The sequence below is a fragment of the Eleginops maclovinus genome, chromosome 4 (genome assembly GCF_036324505.1).
Source record: "Eleginops maclovinus isolate JMC-PN-2008 ecotype Puerto Natales chromosome 4, JC_Emac_rtc_rv5, whole genome shotgun sequence".
NCBI lineage: Eukaryota > Metazoa > Chordata > Actinopteri > Perciformes > Eleginopidae > Eleginops > Eleginops maclovinus.
In genome coordinates this window covers 11,225,681-11,253,104 of record NC_086352.1, presented here as the reverse complement: position 1 = coordinate 11,253,104, position 27,424 = coordinate 11,225,681, and the positions used below count along the sequence as shown (strand labels likewise).

At 40.7% G+C, this 27,424-nt stretch overlaps 1 protein-coding gene across 2 annotated transcripts in view; it reads left to right on the top strand.

Moving 5' to 3' along the window:
- Nucleotides 1-1,007: 1,007 nt before the first annotated feature.
- The window catches only part of sema4bb (sema domain, immunoglobulin domain (Ig), transmembrane domain (TM) and short cytoplasmic domain, (semaphorin) 4Bb), a 51,988-nt gene continuing 25,571 nt past the window's right edge, over nt 1,008-27,424 (top strand). Inside the window, exons 1-2 of one of the 2 annotated variants that reach the window (XM_063881968.1) lie at nt 1,008-1,201; nt 21,887-22,325. In XM_063881968.1, coding sequence (XP_063738038.1) covers nt 22,205-22,325 — 121 coding nt within the window. In that variant the 5' untranslated portion in view covers nt 1,008-1,201; nt 21,887-22,204. Of the gene's footprint in view, nt 1,202-9,186; nt 9,342-21,886; nt 22,326-27,424 lie in introns of those variants that run through there. The other variant, XM_063881967.1, reaches the window with a different exon arrangement.

The window sequence follows — 27,424 nt, the reverse complement described above, 5'->3', positions numbered from 1 at the left end:
CAGATTGGTACAGACAGTGCAGAGGTTCAAGGATGACCCTGAGCTGTCATTGTTTTCCTACTCACGCCCTTCTTTCTCACTCCCTCCTCCTCTCCATTCTTCTGACTCTCTGTCTCTTTTTAGGGACGGCAGGCTGCACAAAGACAGGTGATTGCTGCTGCTATAGGGTAAAAAATGGTGTGTGTTTTTTCTCTCCATTTAGAGAGCCACTATGTCAGAGCAGAAAGTGTTTGGAATCACTCACCTGAAATGTCAGTGACTTCCTAACAGGGTGTCCATCAGTGCTTTTTCAAACTGACAAGGGAGCCATTAGCTGGTGGGGTGGTGTGTGGTGGAAAGGGGCGAGGGTTGGGATTTTTTCTTTTTTTTATGTCCATCTGCAGAAAACTGTTGGCCAAGTAAAATCTGCATCTGGAAGATATCTGTACATGAAAACTGTAAGACTTATTTATAGTCACCAGGAGGTTTGGGTGCATGATGTATGAAATGTGGTTCAATTATTATACCTTCTTGATTATAGCTGTAGTTTATGTGTGTTTCACCAACACACACACACACACACACACACACACACACACACACACACACACACACACACACACACACACACACACACACACACACACACACACACACACACACACACACACACACACACACACACACACACACACACACACACACACACACACACACACACACACACACACACACACACACACAGGTGCAGCCACTATGACGACACTGCACTGTATGCAGCACGGACACAATATTTAATCATCCTGTGGTCCGCTGCAGAGGGAGAATTTACAGTGATGGGGATGCAGACAAAAACACAAAAACAAGAACACACACACACACACCTTCCCCCACCCGTATCCCACCCCCTGCAAACCTACCATTCCCTGGTCCATGATGTAATGCTATCAGACCCCTCCTCTGCTGTCTCTCCCTCCCTCCCTCTCTCGCACACTCCTCTCTCTCTCCTCTCCTCATTCTATTGGTGGCTCCCGCCTGCATCTGCTGGATCAGCTCTCACTCCCTGCACACACACACATACACACACATTCACACACACATGCACACTTCCACGCTCCCTCTCACACACTTTTACACATACACTACCAGGGGGATTCCTCCACCACTGCAGCCTCTGCTCGCTCCACCTGGCTCCTGTCTTGCACCGTGGGGGGAAAGCACGGTGAGTCCCTCTTTTCTTTTATGACAGCAGGCGATGGTGCTTCACAATAAGACAATAGGATGAGAGGTTTTTTTTTCCTGCAGAGAGTGGCGGACAAACGCCGGGAGGCATTGCTGCAGCCTGGAAGGAGAGGCTCGCAGCTGAGTTTGTGCTTGGAGAAATTAAGTGGTGTGAGGTTGCTCAGTTACTACATATACCGGTCATCTAGGCGCTGGGTGCCATGGCAATAGATTGTTTTCAGTTTGGCTTATTGTCTGTGTGTGTCCTAGTAAGGTGCTGGATCAGAAGTGAGGTGCACATGTGTGTGTGTTTTCAGTGATATGATGAATCTGTTTGTGTGCATATGTGCAGCCTGACTTATGCAGACTAAACATGCTCCAGGGTGTTGTGTGTTATCTGGTTTCCTCTTTGAAAATTGTCAGTCACTGTGCTTTGAGATAACACAGAAGATCACATGAATGCAAAGCAAAGCTGTGAATGCCTTGAGTTCCTGTGATGGTTTAGTTTGCTCCTCTCCTGCCCGCTGCACTGGAAGGATAAATTGGCTACAATAACGCCCTGACAGTCTCATTATGTACGTATAGATTGTGCCTGTTGTCTGTCACTGACAAAACAGGGTGTGTGCATATGGTGTACACTCGTGTGGCTGTGACATTTGGACACTTGCAATGCTCTCTCTGTCTTATCCTAACCCATTATGTGCACTGGGCTCTTTTACTGTAAGGCTCAATGACATTGAGTCTAATAGGAAAAGTAATTCTATTATTGCCACAGCTTTGGACTGCTAAATGACACAGTAATGATAACAGAACGGAGGAGTGAAGTCACTGGTGCATTTTCCTGTCTGGGCCAGAGGTTGACTAAATTGCATCTTGTGTAGCAATGCACTGCAACCTAACCTTTTAGGTCCAGTGTGTTGTCATGTTAATATTTTATAATGGTTGGTTTACTCCTCATGTAAACACTTTCATTACTAATTCATCCAGATTGTTTCTATTTCTTTATCACAAGGAGCTGAGAGGAAGTCAGACATTTGTATTTGGAAATATTTCGCTTTTCCATTTCAATATAAATTCCACATTTTAGTTCATTTTCTTGTATCTTAGTACTTTTTACTTTATTAGTGCATCACAGAGATCCATAATTCAAACAAATATGGAAGGAAGGGTTATCCATCAATTGCCACCACATCACTGGCCGCTAACCAAACAATATATTTTATACGCTAGATGTGCATGCCATTCTTCAATTAACCAACAAACAAATTAGCTTTGCAATGCCTTTCAACTTGGTCATTACTATCAATGAGTGCTGCAAATTAAGGATGAAACCCACAATGAGATGGAAGTCAGCTGGCCTTGTTCAGATTCTCTGCAGTCCCTCATCGAACAGTGTGTGCAAATATGTTGGTGGATTTTTTAATCAATGATTAGCACATGAAACAGCTCTTCCCCGAGGCTGTTTAACTCTGACATATACTCTCTGTAGGCATAAATAGAAAGTAATTAGGTTGGTGGTCCAAAAACAAGACAATAAACCAACAGGCGGCATTGAGGATGAGCAGTGCATAGTAAGTTCCCATTGGCTGTTCGAGCATTATTTAGGTGCTTAAAAGGTTAGTGTGTGGTCATACTGAGATAGTATATTGATTTCTTACTGTTTGAATCCCTTTACAGCCGTGATTGTGTTCCCCACCGCCCCAAAGACCTTTCAAAGTAAAACCTGGAGCTAATATTGCACTCATACTCTGCACTTTGTGACCCTGTCAGAAAATCTGAAAGTTAATATTCTCCCTGAAGCAGTTCCTCTGTCAGTCCCTCTGAAAGCATCTTCTTTATCTGTTTCGTCACAATTTCTGACTTTTCAGCTTCCTGTGAAGTGAATTTGAGGATGCACAAGTTGTGCTTTTGAAACCTGTTCATTTTGTACCTGCCATCACAGGATGTGCTGACGTCAAACACATCATTGACGTGAAAATGAATATTAGAGTAGTTGAAGACTAGGGAGTGTCAATTCAATCAATATTTCATCACCTCTGCCAACTTTGAAACCAATTTGATTCAGAATACATCAAAGAAAAGGATTCACATAGCTTTCAATCACTATTTCATCGTATTCACCGTGCATGTGTGTGTGCTGCTTGATTGTACATGAACACTGTCAGCTGTTATTTGAATCAATAAATTGTGAGTGCAGTTTTCCCCATTCACTCGACAGAACACCTAGTGTATTACTGTGGATAAAACATGTGACAATGTGGGCTTACTTGTAGAAAAATCCACACCCAGGACAGCTGCTCTGGTTCAGACCTTTTTCACACTAACTCATGCATACTGATTTAAAAGAGCAACTTTAAATCATATTTTTAATTTGGAAATATAAATGTTTTCAGTCTAACCTAATTATGGGTTTAAACAACAAAACATACTTCCAAATCAAAAGCTGTTTGTCTGAAAATACACAATCCCGAGCCCAAGAACATATGGTACAGTGTTTTAACAGAGGCTAAACACAGAACAAAACTGAGATAAAATAAACATTTGATTCTTGTTTAATAGGCGAAAATCTATTTAGTTCGTTCGTTCCTCTGAATGTGATCTAATCTAAAAGTACTAAAATAATGTGCTTAAATGTTGCATTGCTATCCAAACAGCTGAAGTTTAATTGTATTTGAATGAGCTGTTTTTTTGGTCATATTCCCAAACCTCAACACAGCATTACTGACAGAGGAGCAGGTCCAAGTTGTGATTTTCTGGCTCTTAATTTCAGGAAAAGAACAAAAACACACTTAATGGAAAAAACCTGCCATTAGACCTGAGAACCACCAAAGCAATTTCGTACATTTAATGATATTTTCCTTGAACGCTGGACTATGTTTAAAGTCAAGATTAATAATGTTCTTTGTGCTGATAAATTCATAAAAAATCAGAAACTCATTCATTCATTCCCCGTGCCTGGAGGCTTCCTTCCACACGCTGTGCAGCTGTGCAAGACCTTCACCTATGCCCTCTTACTGCAGCATCCACCGCCTCCCAGCTTCAAAAACCACCAAGAATGAGCCAGACAAAGAAAATCCATGCATTAAACAAACACACACACCGAAGACTTCCTTTAGACTGAATTGTCCATCACTGACGTCACTTCCCCCTAGCTCTCATGGGAAAACTGGACCATATTAACGTGCATTAATCTAATAACATCCTATTGTGTTTGTATTAGAGCCACATGTCAGCCCTTCCCCCGGTGTGTGCATAGAAGCTGTCGGACAGAAGATATGTGTTCTCAGTCATTATTATAAAATGAAAGGGGCATACAAGCAGTTCAGCTCTAGTACGTTCTCATGGCGTTTAAGGATTTCAAGACCTTTTGCTATATTTTGCACCATGCCAGACCCTTTCTTGGTCTGGTTGTTTTGTTGTGGCTCTAAGATTCAGTCAATTCTTTCTTATCAAAGGTTTTTAACAAACAGGATACCCTAAAGAAAATTCGACCATTGCAGAGTGTTGATGGTAAAATCAAGCCTTCAGTCTTCATCTGATCCTTTTTTATATGAGGAGCTACATGTACAAGACATTCTGTAAACCTCTGAGCATTAATTATCTGTTGAAACCAAAAACCTTGAAACTCACTCTGAGATGATTGAACATGTCAGGAATGAAAGTAAGAGCCAATTTATGCAGAGGACATGATTTGCACCTCCTGTTTAATTATTTTACCTGTCACTATAAACACAAGCTGACTTCTGACGTGTGTGTGCATCGGACATCGAGAGAGAGAGGGGGCAGGGGGGGCTGCAAGGAGAGGATGTCTTTGATTTGGACATGAGCTGCCATCTTTTGTAACAGTGTGGTTATTTATTTTCTAACTGAAGGCTGATTAGCTGAACAGCAAATCTACCTGGACATGTGTTAAACACCTTCAGATATAAAGATTTCTGCATGGACCCCAATACAATTGAAAAGGAATTGTGGGTTGTGGAGCAGCCTGCATGAAATATAGCAAAGCTCACAACAACATGCCTTTCAATCATAGAATAAATGCCTGCTTATTTTCTGATTTAAATATACATTTTGAAGCTGTTTTATTTCCAGTCACCTCCTCCGTTCTCTCTCCATCTTATACAAATGTTGTGCATTAACATCACACTAAAGCATTGACCACATTTAGTCTGTCTGGTTGTTGAATTCATTGTCAGTTTTTAGTTTAGCTTAGAGTCATGTGGAATGGATTTGGGACACAGCGTTTGTGTTTAATGCCTATTAGCATACTTTAATGCTAAACTCATATGGTACACATGGTAAACATAACATCTGCTAAACAGCCAGAGTTATCATTGTGAGCACGTTAGCAGCTCTGCTGTACAACCTTGAAATAATTTATTTAGTTGATGTCAGAAAAACTTTCTACAGTAGAGGTCAATGACAAAATGTGATTATTTGCAGCTTTGATTTGAACTGAATCAGGGTCCGATGTAGTTAATTGGCTGAGTTTTGTTGCATTAGACACTCATTTAAATGGATCATGATGGTTTCATGTGGCGCAAAAACGTAACACACATATGGTGATCCTCTCAAGAAATATGAGTTCACGTCTGTTTCCAAATATGCATAAAACACATGTTCACATCCAACAACACTTGCACTTAGATTTGAAGTTATCAAAACAGCAAGTCATTCCTACCAATGATAAATGACTCACCCGTCAAAACAACTCAGCCCATGATCATTTATAGAGGAGGCAAATGGGACACTTTCAGACTCAGGTGCATGCCGCAACAGTTCATGAATCATCAGTGTGAGGAGAAATGCCTCCTGCGCAGAGAGAGAGAGAGAGGGTGAGTGACATTTGAGGACATTTTTGGGACTGTTAGTGCAGAACAAGGTGTGAACACGGCGATGAGTCATAGTGCTGTTAGCTCCGCAGGAGACACCTGCTGCTCTGACTCACGGACTGTAAACAAGAAGTGGAAGTAGTCAGCATGAAGTCCCCTATCTGTTTGTGGGCTACTGTTTTAAAGCCTTGACTTTTGGAACTATTTGACCTTGCCATCTCAGAATGCTGAACAAGGCATTTTTTCACAACCATGAAGTTACGATTTACTTTAAAGTTCAGACAAAAAACACCCAAACCAGAAAACACAGTGGTAGTTATGTGTAAATCAAAAGGTTGCCACGCCCTAAAGCATATCCATTATTTTATTATTATCAACTTTACTCTAAATGGAGGCATAATTGACTAAATGAACATCATGCTGAATTAAGGAAGACATGAGGAAAATATTCAATGAAGAGACTAGTCATTTTCTCATAGACTTCTATAGAATCAGGCTACTTTTCAACCTAGACTTTGTTGGCCTTTAGAAATAATGCAAGTTTTAGACGCATCATAATTCTCTACCTCACTTTACTACAAAGCCAGTTATTGATAAACCCAACTAAAACCAAACAGCCCCTCCGTTGGCACTTTTTGCCTTTACTTATGACCATGTACGTGGCTAGCATGGAAAGTAAAAATTCACATTTTCTTTACATTTTGCAAGTTCTTATTGTTGTTGCCTATTCAGATAACACTTACCAATAAACACACAATATAAGGTCCTCTACACCTAGAAAGCATGACTTGCTCTCCTTGACACAAGCTTATTGGGTAAATTCACAAATTATTTTGGCGAATCTGATAATCTGATGTTTAGTATTATTTACTGAAAGAGTCTGTCATAAGCTTAACCCCAATAAAATCCCGACGGGTTACCATGACCTCATTATGAATGGCTGCTGGTGTTCCCTGTGCGTGCCAGGACAAGCGGATATTATTTTAATACGGCGGCAGATTAAGGGTGATTTGATCAACAACCACTGAGCGTTTGTGAAATGCAACCCTCACGACTTAAAAAACAGCCGTAATTGAGGATTTTTACACTTTGATGAATTCAAAGTAAGAAATGCTACAGATAAACCCCGCCATGCTCATTACCAGGAGGCCACTTAATTCTTATCAAAGGGCTTCACCCAAAACAGCAAAGTGCTCAGCATCTTGCTTTTGCATCTTCAGTTTGGGAGAGCCAACATCTGACTGTTTGCCACTTATTTTTTTCCCTTTTCAGTGTGAGATAAAGTCTAATTTACTCTCATAATTTTTTTTCCATTTGTTTGGGGTGAACTTAATAACTTTGGTTGACTCGGTGGCTTGATGGATTCATAACTTATTGCATCATATATCACTGCAGAACATACAGAAAAGCAATAGAGGAATTCAAACTGCTGAGTGGCCTATCTGAGCCCTGTTGTCACAACCTGACTTTTGCACAAGTTGGATGATTTTAATCGGAGTAATCCTCAATTGAATTTGAGGGATTACTCGGTGCCTGGCAGATAAAGGAGAAGAACTTTGATTTGTCGCTGTCTTTTATTTTAGAAGAAGAATAATCGAGAGAGGGAGAGAGAGACATGCCTACAGTCAGAGAGATAGAAAGACAGGGACAGAGAAAACGAAGTGTCATAAATTTAACCCCCACCTGTCACATATTTTTCCAGTGGGGGAGGGTCAGCCTTTGCTTCATCTGTGTCACAGTCATGCATAAGAAGTCAGAGAGTGACAACATTTCCACAATAAAGAGTCAGGGTGTTGAATCAGGATGCAGCCTCGAGCATTCTGCGACTGGCTTGGTTACTGCCATCACATCTCTTGGTGTTAACAGTCAAAATATCTGACGAATTCTCACATTGTCGCATGTCACTGAAAGCAAGGAGCTGGATACTAATTATTAATGTTTCTACTCCCAGTGGGTGTGAAAAGTGGTTCTGTGTTATGCATACAAATTTGTTTCATGTCTCTCCTTGTCAAGGAAAGATACATTTTATTGGACGTCAGCAGCAGAGCAGACGGTGCAGCCAGGCTGTTGTTTATGAGCGTTTAAAGAAGAAGAAAAAAATACATACACACAGTTCATTTAACTACATTTGGGGATAAAAAGAGATTACTTGAATGACTGAGTCCGGTTATGTTTAGGTCTGTGCCCTCGTACATAATCCCATGTAATTCTCTTTGTGGTGGACGCTCTCAGTTGTCATTCATTGTTTGACAGCTGCAGGGCGCTTTAAGAAGAGAGAGAAAGAGGAATACTGATGCCCAAGAGAGGAAGACTTTCTCAGCCAAGAAGAATTGTCACAATCTGAGAGAGTGTGCTTTAAAATTTGAGTCTCTCACTTTCTGATAGGCCATATATGTCAAAACATCTGCTTTTTTTTTCTCCATGAAAATTAATTTCCTCTCTTTTTGCTGGCCTTTGCATCGTTTATTAAACACTTAAGCTACTTGGGCTTGCATTGTCGTGAGACATATAGATCTGTGCCATGTGTTGTTCCACTCTATGATAGGCTATAGTGTCAAACAACTATGCAATTATTAATAAACAAAAAAACTAAACGACTTTGGGTAAATATCCAAAAACAGACCTTGCAACAAATCATGCAAGCGTTTCCAGGAATGACATGTTACATTACACAGTATATACATTTTTTTCTATAATTTCATTTGAGGTTTTGTTGTGCTTTTGTGTAGTTCACACTCATTTGTGAGTCCTTAAGCCTTTTCTACAAAGACAAATGCACACTGTCGACTTTGTGTTTCTAATTAAATGCAGTACATTTATAATCAGGGTTTCATATTTATTCTTAGGTTTGTTAATGTTTTATTTTCTCTTTCTGGGAGAAGCGACATTTTGAATGTAGTTTATTCAACCACCCACTAATTAAGGAAACATGCAACTGTACAAAAACAACTGCTCATCGTATCTGAGATGTAGACGATATTTTATTGCATTATTTATAAGTGATTTATTGAGGAAATGAGAGGCCATGTGTGTTGCAGGCTCGTTATGTGCAGTGTGTGCTGCAGCAGGCAGCGTGCAATGGGAGGAGCTAAAGTTTAGCAGCCTCTCCAGTGTGTAGTAGAGAGGAGGAGGCTCGTCTTTAAACGCACCGTGGATGGACTTCAGTTCGCCGACACACTATCGGACTAAAACCTGCTCAATCTTAGGGACACTGTGGATTTAAAGGGTATTTCGATGCTTTTTTTGATCGCTTTTCCAACCATTTTGAAGACTTGAGGTGTGACCGACTTTTTCCCTATCCTGCAGCTGGTAAGGTCTTTATGCTCCGTGTTCTCGGGTTTCAGGTTAAACACCTTTACAACGGGGAAAGATGAGGCGTAGTAAACCCGATTCGCCTCTAAAGCCAGTATATTTATGTATTTAATGTGGGGGAATAATTTGCTATCTTTAGCCTGGCATTTAAAAGTACATTTAAAGTATTCTACGATGGGAGCTTTAAAGTGTAAATAAAGGAGAATTTTTGTTGTTGTTGTAATGGTTTCTCCTCATTAATGTCGATGTGTAAGCCTCACCTTGAAAGTATTCCCACAAACAGTTTGGTTTTTCAAGATTCAAGATTCAAGATTCAAGATTCAAGAAGCTTTATTTATCCCGAGGGAAATTCTCACCTCAGAGCTTCTTTCATGACATTTCCATCATTGCTGTTGTTGATGTGGGTCTCCTGCACATATTGTCTGCTTGCTTCTGAGCAACATCCCCAAAACAGGATGTGTAAATCTGAATTAATTCTAAATAAAGTGCAACATTTTCAGTCCTGTTAAAAGCAGTATGTAGGTGGGTAGCTGTTTTTTTTTTACCCATGTGCTTAAACAGCTGCTATTTGCATCCAGTCCAAATATACAAGATCTTATTTTCAGAAGAGTTATGGCAACATTTGTGAGCCATGTTAAATCATGGAGGTCTGTGAACACCATTTTGGGATGGACAATTTTACACTTTCTTTAAAGAAAACATCTTGTTTTTCCTTCCAAACAGTCCTCTTATCTTTGCTTGCATACTTAAAAATGTGTTGACATGCCTCCGGTATCATTCTGCATTTATTTTAAACAAACACACTCCCACCTTGGATAATTAAGCAACTCATTATTCCTTTTTCTTGCTTACTGTGTGCTTTATCCTGAACTGATGGGCCAAATCTGGAGGTTATGATGCATGAGAGCGCTGCAGCCTGGTTCAGTGTTTAGATGGTGCTGATATGCTTTGCTGGAATCTGACTGTAAATGACCGGCAGAGCAGTCGCTCCCCTTCGGGCCTCTGCTGTTCTCCTGCTCCCCTTACCAGAGTGTGATACTGTATCAGTAACTCTAATAACACTCAAAGTCTCTGGCGCTTTTACTGCAAACAAACCTTTTCTCTGGCAGCACTTGCAAAAGCATCTTGCATGCTTTCCCCCAATCCTCCCTCTATTTCTCAGAAAAAAACACACACAAGCACACAGACCCCCGCCCACACAATCACTAACACATTCAAACACTCAAAACAAACGGGCTGACTCCACCCAACACCCCACCCACTGTAACAACTTCAGAGGAATGGTCAGCATGTGGAGAGGTTGTGGTAAAAGAGCTGGAAGGGAAGTGGAAACCGGGGAGGGGAGCAGCACACTCTGGTTGCTTTTAACCCCCAAAAGGTTAGTGATATCCCACGTAGTGTCCAGAGGGCCGCTGGAAGTGCTCAGTACAATCTGATGGGAACTCGCGCGTTCAGGGTCCCTGTGCAGCGTCCAATTCAGTGCAGAGATATGGGAAAACACTCATTTCCCTGGGCTGAAGCCAGATTGCACCCAGGACGGGGCAGGCATGACGCCAACAACACTGTCTCTCCATCAGCTGAGTTGAGTTAGTGCAGATGAGTTCAAATAGGCTTTGTTTCCCATGCACAATAAAAGAAAATCCCATGTGGGTTTTGTTTTCCTGCAGTTAGAACATTTGGCACATCATTTGGAGGAATCTGTAAGAATTTCTGCAGCCGTAATGCAACCTTATCTGTGAAAAGTCACACCTTGCTTTTACACACAGGCGATTCACATTTGCATCCACTAAAACTTGGCTCAAACCCTGTCCCTGTTGTGTCCATGCATAGCTTTGTCTGCCAGTTGCAAAGCCATTCATATTCAGTATGACCTGCAGGTCCTTTAGAAAGGCTGGCCAGGCCCTGCAGGGGTTTAGATGTTGGTGCCAGAGGAGGGCTCTGAAAGCAGGTGATGTGCCTCTGGGGCTGTGAAATAAATAAACTGAAATGTATTTCCCTAATTCGATTGCTCTACCGTTTCACTGTTGCTTGCACTTTGCCCGTTCTGGCACTACTCTCACAAACAAATCTGTTTTTGATAGTGAAACATGTGCTCCATTTGAGTTTGACCTGTCTGTATGAGACTACTGGGATGCATTGTGAATTCCGCTCACACAGGACCTGAATCTGAACTGCACTTTACATAACACTGCTCAGCAGGCAATAAGCATACTTAATATTTGCCTAATGCTGGTTACCAGATTAAAAAAGTATGATAGAGTATACTTTCATTAAAAGTTCATTTCTGCTGTGTTTACTCTGGAGACCCAACATGTCATGTATGTCAAGATTTAGCAGAGAAAACATGTTAAGTGGACAAAAATATAAACTTAAAAGTCCATTTGGTTTTATAATGTCTCAATAGTAACCACATAGTATTGTTACAATGGATAATGACAAAATCATGTCCATACTTGCATTAAAGTTGAGCCTGGACAGAGGCTATGGTTGGGAGTAACCTGCAAAACCAGGTTGGTTTACACAATCAGGTTTATTATAAAGACAGGTTTATATCCAAAGCCAGGTTTATATCCATTCACTGACTGTCTGACACGTGGTGAGGTTTTTCTGGAGAGCCCTCTGCTTTAACTCAAGGCCTCAGTGGTGAGGTGGCTGTCTTTTAGATGGAAATATATTATATAACATGTTCCTCTCCAGAGAGAAATTAATGTCTGTCCCATTCTCCTTCCCTTGTTTTGAAAGAAATATAGGGAAAAGGATAAACTGTGACTTTTGTAAATGTAAAACAGACTCTGTGTGCCTGGAATGTTTTTCCTTGTTGATTGGCCGATAACCATAGCTTTTAGTTTTCAGTTAGAGTGATATGGATACAATTATTGAGTTTATATTTCTCATCCAAGATATAATTGAGATTTGTTTTTTACAAGTGAAATTACAAAATAAGACCATATTATTTTACAAGACAAACAAAGAAGTTGTATTACCACATGTGGCAGAGGGGAGAGTTATCTGCATGGAAAGAAAAAGTGGCCTTTATTGCTGAGAAGAGATAAGCTGGTCATTTGGAAGGAACACTGTCATTTTATTTCAATGTAAACATCCTATTCAATGCTTGTTTTCCAAAGTAAACAAACCACGTCAACAGCATACTGCAGTGTGCCCATCTACTTAATTTCCCACTTGTTGAGTTTCAGTTATGGAGTAATTTTTAGTATTGTGATATAAAGCTACAAGCAGGTATTGATAAAAAGGACTTGTATGAAAATGATTAGGGGAGAAAGGGGTCATTCATGGGGTAGGGGTTTGCTATTTGTCCTTTTGTTGACCAGAAAATGATCTGACTTTTATAAGGAGAGCAGTGGAAGGTGTATTTTCTACTTTGGATTTATTTTGTTTCAGGTTTCCCTTGTCTCAGGGATATTAATGTTTAAATTAGGGGACATGAGCAGTCCCTTCCCTGCATTTTCATTGTAAGTCATTGCATCATAATGCCATCCATCTTTCTTATCGTTCCTAATTATTGTCTTTACACGATAAGGTGAATAAATACATTATGATACCATTACTTATCTGTCCCATGTATCAGCCATTATCAGTGGGACTGTTGCCAGGAGAGACCACGCTGTTGACTTATTACTTCCTTTATTGGCGGCGACTGCTGGGTAAGACAAAGACAGAGCCCCTGACAGTAAACAAAGCAGAAGTACTTCAGCTGTTCCTTTTGATGTCGACATGTTGGTAGAGAGTAAACAGCCAACAGCCTTGAGGCGGCCAACTTGACAAACGACTCAGACAAACTGTGTCATGTTTCCACCTGGGATGAGTAATGTGAGAACGGTTTTGTGGTCAAGGCTTGTACCTACGATCGTGGACGTACCTGAACGTGCAGCCGCGTGGGTCCGACAAGGTGAAGCAGGGGCCAGAAACAGAGTGTTGTCATCTGATACGCTTTTAAATCCCATTGCCCTGCTTGTCAAATCGAGTAAAGAAATGAGTCCTCACATCGGTTTAACTGAAGGGATTAATCGTGCCCCCCCAACTCGATGTTTAAGGCATGAGATGAACAGCCTACTATGGATCGCCAAGACTTTGGGTTTGATGGTGTAATTAGCAGATGAACTGTGATGCCAACACAGCGTGGTCCAGACCTCACAAAGGCCTCTATTGTGTGATTGCATGACTGTAAATCTTCAAGTCTTCTTTGTCACGCCACAGAGTTTGTTCACAGACTTGACTGACATCCTCATCAACCCAGCAGATGAATGAGATGTTGTGGCCATTTGCAGCTTTGATAGCAACAGTGTTCCCTATACATCTTATCTGGGAAGTCACAAGGACAGCAGAGCGCCGTGGAAATAAATGAAACTTTTTTTTTTCCTTCTCACTCCTGACGTCTTCAGACAGTCATTAAATTAGCTATGCTGTATAGCCTTAAGCAAATGGAAAGTTTTGTCTCAATATTGTTATGTTTCCCACAGCTTTAATGTAAAGATTATCTGATTGGACAGAATACTTCATTAGTCTGTGACGGTCATCAGGTTTAAAGAGCTTTTTTTTTAACCTAGAAGCATTATCTATGTTCCAGTTAGTTTGTAATCCCAAAGCAATCATTTTAAAATGCAGTAGAGTGGCTTGAACATTTCCAGAGGTGCCCATTGTTTATATAACCGGGCGGTGATCAAGAGCAACTATGTGTGATATTATCTCTCCGATCACTCTGCATCCTGACTGACATGCACTGCTCATTATTGACGCTTTGCAAGTTTTTCAAGAACCGATCCCCCACTGTTCCCCGTCAGGCTTGAATAATCTGAGGCAAGGGCAACTCTGTATCAGAGGGAATAAGGTGACCCCTACTCTCCTTTAAGCACTTATCTCCTCTGCCAGTTCTGCTTCACTCACTCGTTTGAAATGATAATTGCTCCTTCCTGCGTGGCAAAGCTGAGAAGTATTTGCACAAATGTAAAAGGGAGTATGAATATTCCTATGTGAGCTTGGGATCACTCTTGAAGTGGTCGTATCTCACACTTTAGTGATGTGAGTGTGATTATATAGCATGTTGAGATGGATGTCAAAGCCACACAAGTCTCTTGGCCTTGGTAGGTAACACAGAGGGATGGAGAGTCGGAGTTCATCTCTACATTTTAATGACTGCCTTTGACTCACAGACACGGGCGTGATGGGATCATGGAAACGGTGCACATAGTCTAGTTAAACAATTAACACAAACCTGCCTGCGGGGTCAGGGTCATGCAAAGCCAATTAAGGCATATTCAATGTCCAGCCTTGTACCTGATTATCCTGGGAAAAGGCTGCTCAATGCACAGAGGTGGAACAGTCAGTCAATGTGGTATTATCCATTCTAATACCGTGATTATGAGCAGAGTAAGAAATCTGCTTTTCAATTTCACATTGAGATTGATTTCTAAGCTTACCTTGATTAACTTATTATTATATTAAATCAGGATTAGCAGAATAAGTTTGAATCGGTAAAATGATTTAAATGAAATCACACACACCACCCATCTCAGTAACAGCGTCTGTCTTCAGGCAGTCAGGTATAAACAGTGCATCCGTATGCACCGTGCATTGTTGTTATGTATCACAGTCTTTTGTGAGCAATGCTTCCTTTTTTGGTTGTTGTCTGTGGGTGAGTGCTCCCATGTGACGCAGAGTGCCACTGAGCCCAAGCGTTACATTGTATTTTTAACATACATAACAATAAAGTACAGCGAAACTTCCTCTAGTAGAACTTTTCACAAAGATGCTCTTTATATTCAACAAAATCCAGCAAAACAACATAGTTCACTTCCCTTTTCATTTTGGTATTTCCTGTTACCGATAAAACATGTTTCTGGACATTGATGAAGATTTGAATCCGGAAGCAGATCAACACATTCTGTTATCTGTTATAAATAACACTTTTGGAATAAAGTGCAGCCCTGGCAGAACAATGCCATCACTGAGTTATTTCTAGTTCAATAAGTACACTTTTTTGTCTTTTATGCTAGAAGAAAACTTTGATCCACATTCACCCAAAAGCTGTTTGAACCACCAGTGAGTGAGTCGTTTTTGGGTCATGGGAAGTGACTGGCTTATGACCTGAATTGCCTTTAGCTTCGTAGGAAGTTTGATGCCTCTTGAGTAAATTCCCTATTTGTCATAAAGTATTTTCCTTTAATTAGTTCTTTGAAAGTCATCATCATTGGGTATTTGAATGCGTCCGGGACATACCACAGCAGGATGCATTACAGCAAGTCATCAATAGACAGATGATTCAATGAATTATTAATAATTCATGCAGGAAATGTCAGTATCCTCATATTATCACTCTGGGATCACACATGTTAATCAATAATTCAGGAAACGCTGTTGGTTTCAATTCTCAGAGAGTGTCGTATTCCTGTCAGGATCTAGATGATGCTGTTCCAGAAAATAATGCCCACTATTTTAAGATTTTCAACTTTCCTGACAATAAAATAAAATGCATTATGAAGCGCATTCAAGAGTGGAGAAATGTCATTTTTATTTGAATCAGTCAAGCAGTTTTATAGATATTTTATAGATATCTGGATTCATCATTATTGCAACCTACATATTGCCAAAATTGGAAAAATTCCAAATTGATGTACCATGTTGCAATGTATATATTATCAGCGGCTTGCTATTATATCACAGCAATCAGATCTGGTTTTTTTAGTGCCATTTGTACAAATTTGCCTCTTTTCACAGGCAGTTTGCCTTCAGGCATCATGATCCTGAATCCTTGGTGCACATCTGTCCCATATTATAGAGGTAAATGTTGGAACGTGCATAAAGCTTTTTATTTTATCCCTGGTTAAAGTGTCTTCAGTTGTGTACTGACATAGAGTTCTCGGTTGGTTATACCTGCGGGGTAGAAATGATATTGGAGAAACAATATAAGAAACATTTTGTGTGTGTGTGTGTGTGTGTGTGTGTGTGTGTGTGTGTGTGTGTGTGTGTGTGTGTGTGTGTGTGTGTGTGTGTGTGTGTGTGTGTGTGTGTGTGTGTGTGTGTGTGTGTGTGTGTGTGTGTGTGTGTGTGTGTGTGTGTGTGTGTGTGTGTGTGTGTGTGTGTGTGTGTGTGTGTGTGAAGTCAGGCTGCTTTTCCTCACATTAAACCATTAAGGTCCTTTTATAAAATACTTACTTTCAGTAATTAATTTCCTGCTTTATATGGATGTGCTTTAAAAACAGAACTGGCTGGAAAGATGTTTATGTTAGGCCTGTATTGTGTTTGGCTTGTTATGCTGATGCTGTCCATATTAAAACTCCTGGAAGGCCTCTGTGAGAGGATATCCTGGAGATTTGTTTCTGATAGACGTATTACCTGTAAGCCACTGTACATTCCTAAGAAAGCAATGGTCCATTTTAGCACCAGTATAGACATACTGAAGGTTTTACATTTTATTTATAACCCTGTCGTGATTTATTTAGGAGTCTGCTTTTTTGGGTGCTGGGAGCAGTCTGCTCAACTGAACCCTTCCTTTTTATTCCCCCCTGTCCCATTTTCTTGTGGACTGGATGAGAGGTAATTCTGTAGACCTACCCATTTTGACACAAAGTACTGTACAGCGCTGTATTTTATAGACGGTGTAAAATACAACGTTCAACCCCTGACTAAGGAGTCCTTCAAGAGGTTAAGGATTCAAAAAGTTGAGCACCTGTTTTGGTTGTAAATATTGTATAAATTGTCTTATACGTACAGAGTACAGATATACACGCAAGGCGTCATTCATTTTCTATTCATTCAGTGGAGAGACCAGCCCAGGTTGCGCTACAGTTAGCTAGCTAGCTTGGCACCAGGGCTGAAGGTATAAGAAGTTGGTTAGCATCTCCAATAAGAGGAGGAAAGTTATTCAATTGCATGTTTTGTCATCCCTGGTTTCTTGCTTATGCTATCCACATGTGAACCCACTTTTAGTACCGTGTTTGTGGAGATGTGGCTGTCACTCATGTGGGAACTGACTTGACTTCTAGCTAGCTAAGGTGTTGATGATTAGCTTGTTGAGTACATCCAAACTCGTCTCTGCTAGTTAACAAAAGTAATGTAATTAGTAACTAACTACTAATTTGTAAAGTTCAGCAGAGTTGTATGTAATAACTCATAACATCTGTGTAGTGCCTCAATACAAATTCAGCACTAGAATGGAACTGAAGTGAAAGGAGAGGGACATTAACAAGCTAAAGTTGTTCTATTATAACTATACTTAACATAAACGATAATTGCTTTTTAGCCTTTTTCTAAAATGAACAAGCATCTAAGCGCCATTTAATAGCTAAACATTGTAAACATTGATCTTTTGAGATAAAATGGTTTACCTTCCCCCCCTGCCATCCCCTTGTTTGAATTCAAACCAATCATGCGCTGCGCACTCAGCTGAGCAGCCTGCTATAAGTGAGAGTTATAATGGCCGGCACAGCAAGGAGTCTCTGCCTCGTCAGTCACCTACTGAGGTCTTTTCTGCTTCACATAATGGCTCCATAAATCTTCCTGAATAGTAACCTACACCCATGTTGTTTTTAGGGTCAGACGTGGAAGAAAAATCAACTCAGACAAGGACAAATATGAGACCCTACAAAAACAAACCCGGTGTTTTCTTTTTATAAATTGGTTGGGGGCAGTTAGGGATATATTTTCAGTTGCAGTCTTTCAAAGTCACCCTTAAACTTGGCAAACACACAGAAGTTTCAAATATGATTGCAGTTACTCAATTAAATAAGCTTTTAAAGTTCTTCACGTTGGATTTAGATGTACTCATGATATTGTTAATGGATTGGACGTCGGCCCTTATCTAGCCTCATGTCGAGCTCTGTGATGGAGCTCTCATCACAAGGTCCTGCTGCTGATTATCTCCATAAGTGCCTCAATCTGTGCCAAAGACCAAATGAGAGACAAGTCACTTTGCAGGGATGAGTTATTGGTAGCTGGTTGAGGATCATAAAGCCCCATCGTTTACACAAAGCTAGCCAAATTGTCAGCATTCATGCTGCTCCCTATACAGTGAACTTGCCTTGACCTGGCCGTGTGTATGGTCCAATGTGTCTGTCACGTCTCTCTCACTAAACAGATGCAGGTATTAATAGGGAGCCTCGAGGGAGGTTCGAAAGGTTAATGAATCTGTAGCCTTAAGCAATATGGCACCAGATTCACCCTTCAATGATACAAGTTGCTGCAGACCCTCTCCTAGACAAGCAGATGGGTCCTGTGGCACTGTGTGTAGTAGGTCATCTGAACCGTTACAGCTCCAGATGAATGGAGCTCTTATCCTATATATTTGCTTCTCACAAGATCACTTTCTTCAGTCGGTTTCTTGCTGTCAAATTATGATTTAATGCTTAGTAATATTTCATACTTTCTCTTCAGATCTATTCTTCGTTATTCTTCAGGATGGATTAGCACACTTCATGATTAATTTCACAAAAATGTATGCACTTGGTACATGGTATTCAGGGGGAAAAGTAAAGAAAACGGGATAAGTGCGTCATTACAGCAGTTTATGCCCTTGCTAAGCCTCAGATCTGTCTCTGGGGTTGAGGAACATCCATCTTGTGCTTTCAGGTGCTGGCCTCAGTTATACGAACATTGCGGGCTTCAAATCCCATGACTCATCCTGTATTTTGGATTCCCCAGATACTTTAGTGCTTCAGGGGCCTCTTTGTATTGACATAAGTCGTATGACTGAGTACGCCAACGTTTTTGTTTGCTTGAAAGTACTATGTGAGGAGGCACCTGAGAGACGTGTGCAAGTATAGGATGTTGTATGAAAAAAAGGTTGATTTGGTTTGTAACAGTTACTTCACACTCCTTTTCATAATGATCAGATCTTATTTTGATAGAATATTTAAAATGGCAATATATTTTTCTTACAATTCGGACCATATCAATATTATACGTTTGCCATTTGTTCGAGTCTTTAGAATAAAACAACAAGCGTTATATTTGTTTACCATTGTACAGAATACAACCCAACTAGAAAATGCTACTCTTAGTCAGTGCAGTTTGCTGAAATTGTTTTGTTTCTGTGGTGTTTTTACTTTTCATCATCAAACAAACACCAACAAGTTGACAATCACTGGTTTTAAAATGTTACCATAAGAAAGATATATAAACCTCAATGTCATTTTGCAATAGAAAGACTTGAGTCAATGTACTTTTTGCAATCGAATGAATATATTTACGGTTTAACGATTACATTTATTGAAGTGTTATGTTGACTAGTATAAGAAAATATATTACAGAATATTCCATAGGATTGACTGTGTTTGCTCTTATGGCAAGTGAAGGGTCATTTAAGGCCTTAACACTTTCTGTGAACTTATCCACATCTCATTTGTTATCGGGTGACCATAGTGACCATTTATAGCCTCTTGTCCAGACAATATGACTGTGTGCATGGCGACCACCATCACTGGGGCACTGAAAGTTCAATGCAGTGTTGAGATATTTATGCATGCAATACTGTCCCACAGAATTAGCCATTAAATGTCCTAATGTATCAGAGTGCTAGCAAAGCCCCCTAAAAGCACCCCTCTATCTTTTGATTAAACATAAAAAAAACCTCTACAGTTGCAGAAGGATAAGCCCTGGGAACGTGGAGACCTGGGGGGTGTGACACACGCTGGGCTGCCGTGCTTGTTGTTGCAGTCTCAGCAGGCGTAAAACTGAACAGCCGAGAAGGAAGGAGATGTTACACGATCATCAACGGGTGTTTCAGCCTCCCACTCAGCAAGAGTAGCAGCATGAACCAAAGCAGGCTTGTCGGGAAGGGAAGATTGACACGGACACATTGGTCAGCTGGCTGAGACCCAGGGGGTGGACAAGGTTGTGACAATAAGGCACAGATGCAGAGATAAAGGGAAAAGTCAGTCAAACTAGTCTACTCTGTTTCGCCATTTCAAAGGTGAAACAGATGACCCTGCATCTACCTACAACAATTCCAGTTACCCAGTCATTATGCAACAAGGACAGCTTGGTAGTGAAATACAATCTGTGGAGATGGAGACAGTTTGTAGTCTTTGCCGTGGAATGTAGTGGGGAGACAGAGTTGTAAATTTGTGACTCAGCATTTTGTTGTTGTATGACCATGTAGTGCAGAAATGGTGTTTCCCAGCAGGGCATTGTCTGAGCAGACAACCTGGGGCCACTAACTGAGCCCCCTTTTTAGTCTTGGATTTATTAGCTACCGTAAATATTTGAATGAGGTCCTGTGGGAGTTGTTGCAGTGATGCAAGCTCTCAACCAGAGCCATCATGTGCTCTCTGGTGTTTACTTTCTAAACGTCAGCACCTATATGGGAGCTCAGGGGAGACATCCTGCGCTGTCGGGCAATAAGGAGTAGTTGAGTACTATCACAGGAACAGGCTGTGCTGTGTTTACTGACTTACATCTTGCCAAATATGCGGCTTTGAACATTTCTCTAAGGACCAGAAATGGAGCACAAATTGTGGCCGTAAACATGACTCCAAATAAATGTTAATGTCTCTTCGTATCGCCAGCATGTGTTGATAAATAACTGTTCACTAACCAGTTCCCCATACCATATATACCCATATTTTGACAGTTGGTTTGTGCTTTCTTCATGTGGCCAAAAAGTGTCACTGCCGGTTTAAGAACTTTACCAAAACACAATTCTCCAGTTTATTTTTATTATGGAGCAATGCAGCTTATGTCCTGTGTTTTTAGCAAAGAGTGATTCAATGAGATGGGAGTCGTACCTTTTTCAAGTGTTTTCCAAGAAAGCAAATCCCCTACTTAATAAAATCAAATCCGAGCATACATCTACATAACCGGGACCTTATCTGCACACTCACATTGAGGCCAATAAAAGTCAGAGAGCAGATGTGTTCATTGTGCCTCTTTGAGACAAATTACAAAGATGTCTTGGGAGTCACTGTTCTTTCATTTATTTCCCCACATAGCCACACAATTAGAGCCAAGCCGCCATATTATCTTCTTAGGGATCTCTCTCATGATTGTTGATGACAGAGTAATTAAATACAGGGATTAAAAAGGATTCTGACATGTGTTTTATCTCACAGAAAATTTTCATGGGCTGCTGTGCAAGTTGGACGTTCACGTAGTTTTGAAAGTTTGTCAAAGCCTGTTTGGTTACCACATGATGCGTGTGTTCGAATTGGCCGGCTGGTGTTCTGAATTATCTCTGTAGTTACGTTTTCTTTGGCAGTTTGGTTAAAGAGTAAACAGTGTAAGACTAAATATTTGTTTTTGTCATCAAGGCTGTAGATGAAGTCATCAGTGTGCCAAAGTTGAATATTGAAGTCGAAGGACAGAGATCAAACCTTTGATAAAATCCTTAACTTTTGTGTTCTTGATTTGTTTTGCAGTAAAATTCAAACCATCCCACAGAATGAAGCTCAGCCAGCAGTATCAGTTCTTGTGCATTTGTAGGTTATAGCGTCAGAAGTTGGATATGGATCTGTTACTCGAGCTCTATTTCATGTTTTTACATGTTCTTGGATCATACATAAAGAAACAACCTCTCTCTCTTCTCTCCGCAGATCCAAAATGACTTTTACTAAATGGCCACTGGTCGGAGCTTAGTGCTGATCCGTCGGAGAGCACTATGAGTAGATGACAACAAGCAGGATCTAATCCAGAAAGGATTCCTCATCTCTGTGCTAAGAGTCTACTAACTGTGTTTAAGGGCAACTGGGAGTACAAGAATCAAGTCAAGGACACGCTTCCTCCCCCTCAGCCTGCAGGAAGATGGGAGTGAGAAAATAAAGCTCTGTGGAGTCAAGAGGAGCTTAATGAGTTCTAAGGAATCTTAAAACAAACTGCATCTGTGTATGTCTGTTTGAGAGGATCAGGCAACCATGTGGACATTAGCTGCGACTGTCCACTGTCTCCTGGCTGCTGCGATGCTACTAGCTAGCTGCCTCCAATCGCTGATGGCCACTGAGGACGACGTCACACCGCGCATCAGTTTCTCCTACAGTAAGTTGAAATAATAATTGTATATTTTTTTATTATTGAAAAGCATATTCCCTGAAAAAAATCCCATTTTTAGCTTTTAGGGATTGTAGGTTTGTCAAGAGAATTTCGTTGAGAAGTAGAAAGATTCATGCTTTTTATTTAGCTTGGATGAAGGTTTCTTTATTTATCATTTAAAAAAATACATATATATTAGAGCAAAAATGTTGGGGAATGCAATTAGGTTTGGGTTAATCTGCTCTCTTGTAAGATTTACACTTAGCATTTCCAGCTAACGAGCTAGCTTGTTTAAAATACCGTTCTGAACTCCCAGTTCTGTTTAATATACAAGAAATAAGTTCCACACTGTAACACAAAAAGTCTGTTTCTATACTTCCATGTCTTCGACCTGGATAATCAATGGGTTGGGATCCTCCTTTACACACAAGTCAGCTAAATGTGCACTTCCAGCCAACTCTTGAAGCTAATGTTAGCCTTATAAGCTTGCTGGTAAAAATAAGTAGCCTTATTTGTGCAGCATTATCTTGGGGTGTTGAAATTTAACAATCTGTCACTCCACATAAATAACAACATTTAGGCCAAGACAACAAACACAGCTTCAACAAATGTGCACTGAAGCACCCTCTGACCACAAATGCCTGCGGGCTCACATACACGTGTCAACTTGAAGAAGCAACAAACTTACAACGCAATTATAAGTTCTTACCCTGAAGGTGTCTTTAAATATTACAGTAGCTGTCACTTTGCATGGAATTCACTGTGTGTTTGTTTTTTTACCCCGAGCCGTGACACTTTATTGGGGTGAAATATGCATGGCCTGGGTGAAGGAAACAATTTGGGGCCCTATAGGTATTATTGAAATGCCTTCATGCTTTCAAAAGCATTTATTTTTCCAAAATGTTTGCAATTGAACTATTTGGTATTGGACAACTATATGCAACAACTTATCCCACAAATACAAACCTAATGTCTCTCCTGGCACCTCCACTGATTGACTGGAAGACCTGTTTTTGCACCTGATTTCATCATTGGATGTAATTACTCACTGCAGCACTCCTTTTATTATGACTGTGGATTAGGCTTTTATAAGATAAAACATTGTGCTGTTTTCTCTGTTTGCTCAGCTAACAGCTTTTTTCATAATTGATTGATGCATTAGGAGAGCTTATGACAAATGAGGGGGAAAAGAAAAAGGTTTGGATGCGGCTCACAGTGGAAAATTGACTGGGACCGCTTAACACCTATTTTTTTACCATCCTTCATTGCAGCTTTTAGAAAAGGACAGTTCACAAATTGATTTTTAAATGAGTTCCGTTGCTCCTACAATGTATTTTTATCCTGTCTCGACTTTGTGTTTGCTACACAGCTCATACAAGCGAATGTGCCAATCCAGCAGCAACCAAAGTACAGGTTTATATGGATGAAGGCGTGCGTCAGCTCCTGTAAACACTACCTGTCTGAATTTGAAGTTCCTCCCACTGAAAACAACAATCTGATGCATGTTTTTTTCCCCTCCTCAGCTAACTCAGTGAGACATCATGCAGTAATACACATCTTAAATTGGCATCACTCATACCCAAAAACAACCTTTCAAATACTTGAGCCTTTTAACTTGTCTCTCAAAGAGCTAAATGGATTAAATTGGCCCAAGGCTGGTTCCTTGCAACTGAGTGTTTTGCAAACCACTGATGTTTCTTTTTTCCAATGCTTTGCTTTGCTCCACTCAGCAGTCATAATCTAAATTTCATATATTTTGACGGCATCAGTTGGTGATCGAGATTCTCTCAACTGGAGAGGATAAGTGGTAGTGAGAGACTTGCTTTCTCAGCTGAAAACAAGGTAAAAAAAATCGTATTTAAACGCCACTGACGCTGATTGTCACCTATTCAGTAAGGGTACAGCTTTGCATAAACCGGGTCTGCAGAATCACTGACATGCTTAACGTTTCGAATATAAAACCAGCCTCAATTCAATGTAAAGCAGGTCACTGTTTTAAACATCCAGCCTGGTTTGTATAGTCTGTAAGAAAAGGACGACCTGGCTGTTTTCTCTCGAGAGGACCCTTGCCTCAACATGGCCCTTTTCCTGGAAAGGCGTCCTTATTCTTTTGTCCTCCTTCCCTCTCCTCCTGCTCCTTCCTTCTCTCCTAATGAGCAGGCTAATCCCTCATGTGTAGTGAGTGGAGGTTTTTGTGGTTGCTGCAGTGGGAGAGCCTTGTCTGTTTTTCATTATGGCTCTTGTGCAGAGACGGCACAAAGGATCATGGGACTTAAAGCAGCAAGCATCGGTTAGGCATGCGGCATGTATCGCTGTTGGTTATCAAAAACTTTTCAGGCAGGATTTTACTGTCTTACTCTAGATATGATTTATTTGTCCTCTTTTCTTTTTCTTTCCCTTGGAACAAGAGGGAGAAATTCAAGCTCTGCACTTAATAAGAACAGTTTACATTAATGAGCTGGTTGGGCGTTCGGCAGCCTCCTTGATTTCTTTTTTTTTCTTTAACACATGAAGTGTATTGTGTGTCTCTCTGTTTCTGCTTCCTCTTAAATCAACGGTTTGACATTTTGGGAAATATGATTATTTGCTTTTTTGCCAAAATTAAGAAGAGATGATGGATACCGCTCTGAAGTCTGTTTGTTAAATATGAGACCACAGACAGCAGCTTAGCTTTGCATTAAGACTAAGATTTAGATTTCCCATACAGACATGAGAGCGTTTTCCTTTAAGTATTCCCTTAATAATCAACATACCCCAGTGTTGTTTAGATTTCCTCTGATAAATTAGTAATCCATCCATCCATCCATCCATCTTCTCCCGCTTTTCTGTCAGGGTCGCGGAGGTAACAGCACCAGCAGAGAGCCCCAAACTTTCCTTTCCCTGGCCACATCAACCAGCTCTGACTGGGGGATTCCAATTAAATTAGTAATCAGTAAATCCTATTTTATGTATTCCTCTGATCAGGTGTCTTTGTGTAATGCGGGTTATAGATAACCTTTTGAATATCCTTTATTCGCTGCATGCCCTTTTTTCTTCCCTCAAAACGGGGGGATTTGGAACAATTGATAATCCCTGAGGTTCCTTATTTGCTCTGATTTCAATCATATTTAATGAACAGTTGTATAATAATTTATATGGTTAACTGGAAGAGAAAAGCTCACATCAGCATGATTTCAAACCTACAGGATTACAATAGCCGTCCCGTCAGTCACTTTTCTATAAACATGGTATGTTATGTACTGAATGTATAACAAAGGAAATATCCAGAGAAGAAGTCTCAGTACTTTATTACGGGATGCTAGTAAAGAAAAACCCCACCTGCCCCTGTTTTAGGCATAGCTACCCAGCATGCTGAGTATGCTCCGTGGACCCTGTGTCCTTTCTCGTTTACGTTTGGTTCATGTTTGGAGAATATTGTGCGCCTTCTCTCATGCATGCTAATCCGGTGACCTTGGCAGTGTGTGGGTTTACAGAAACAGAGGAGGGGTAGCGAGAGGGGGGGTTCAGTCAAAATGCTCGTGACATGCTCCGATGCCCACCTAAAACCCTGCAGAGGACACGCCCACTGATCCTGAAAGAAAGGCGGCCTGTGGCTTCCAGCAGAGGTGGCACTCACAAGTGCCCGCATGTAATGCCATAACAGGCGCAACAATGGAGCATAATTACAACACATCAATTCCATCTGTTTCAGAAGCTTTAATGGCTTCATCACTTGCACGCTCCAGGGAATGTACAGAAAAGTTCAGTCTTCGCAGATTTCCATCAGAAGCATTTCATTTGAAGACAATGGCGAGCAGCGAGGAGTAACAGTGTACCGTTAATTAGGATAGACAGAGAGGAATGTGAGGTTAAAAGAGTCATTAGGTGTTTTTTGGATTGCTCTGGTGCAGTATAGATTTTTTGCAAGACTGGTTTGCTTTATCACTCACCTCTGCATCACTGATTGTCATTTTACACACAAAAACTCCCCTTTTTACCATTTAACTTTTCATGGTGAGATAAAGCATACTGTATGATTTATATAGGGATTCTGTGCTGCTGGCTGTAAAGCTTTCTCGACAAGTCACACAACGTAAAATGTTACTATATGACAATTGTTTATAAAACGAATTTGGATCAAAAGAGAACAAAATATTGTATTGCTATTGCCAATATATGACACCCTTAGACACGCCAATACCCTTTAAAAATAATCCTGTGCTCAGGAAACACTTCAGGTTTGAGTTGAGGCAGAACCTAAATGGTTAAAAGCAGTCGTCTCGTGTATCTTTCATTAAAAGTCAGAACTTTCCTGATTCAGTTCCAGTATGTTAATGCACTCCACATGCCTCTTATTCCTACTTGTGGCTGTATGTAAAAAGAGAGAGAGAGAGGTACGTGTCCCTGTGAGGCCCGGCTGAATATACTGTAGGTTATATAGACCCAGCTGAAGGATCCTGTTACACTGTCCCAGTTTATTGAAATCCTACCCGTCAGATTTTCTTCATTTAAATGACTTCCTTTTTTATTTGACTTGTTCAGTTATAACTGTACAGTTCACAATGCATGCAGGTGTAGCAATAATATATTCCTGACAGGGAGCGTTGCCCTTATCGATATGAAAGACACCTGTTGCAGGGATACAGTTGAATTGTTTTCAAACTGTGTGAGAGCAGAATGACCCCTGAGAGACAAAATCTGTGCAGGTGTGAAGGTCCGGATCCCACCAGGCTTCTGATATCGGCACGACTACAGGAAACAGATACAACAGAATGTGTGTGTGTGTGTGTGTGTGTGTGTGTGTGTGTGTGTGTGTGTGTGTGTGTGTGTGTGTGTGTGTGTGTGTGTGTGTGTGTGTGTGTGTGTGTGTGTGTGTGTGTGTGTGTGTGTGTGTGTGTGTGTGTGTGTGTGTGTGTGTGTGTGTGTGTGTGTGCGTGTGCGTGTGTGTAACAAATATGCTTGACCATTTCTACACTTTATTACTTAACTTCAAGGTAGAGGAGTGGAGAGCAGGAGACTCCTGCCTGCTCTTCTCATCAACGGTCTCTCCACACACACACACACACACACACACACACACACACACACACACACACACACACACAGGATAGTGGGATGTGTCTGCA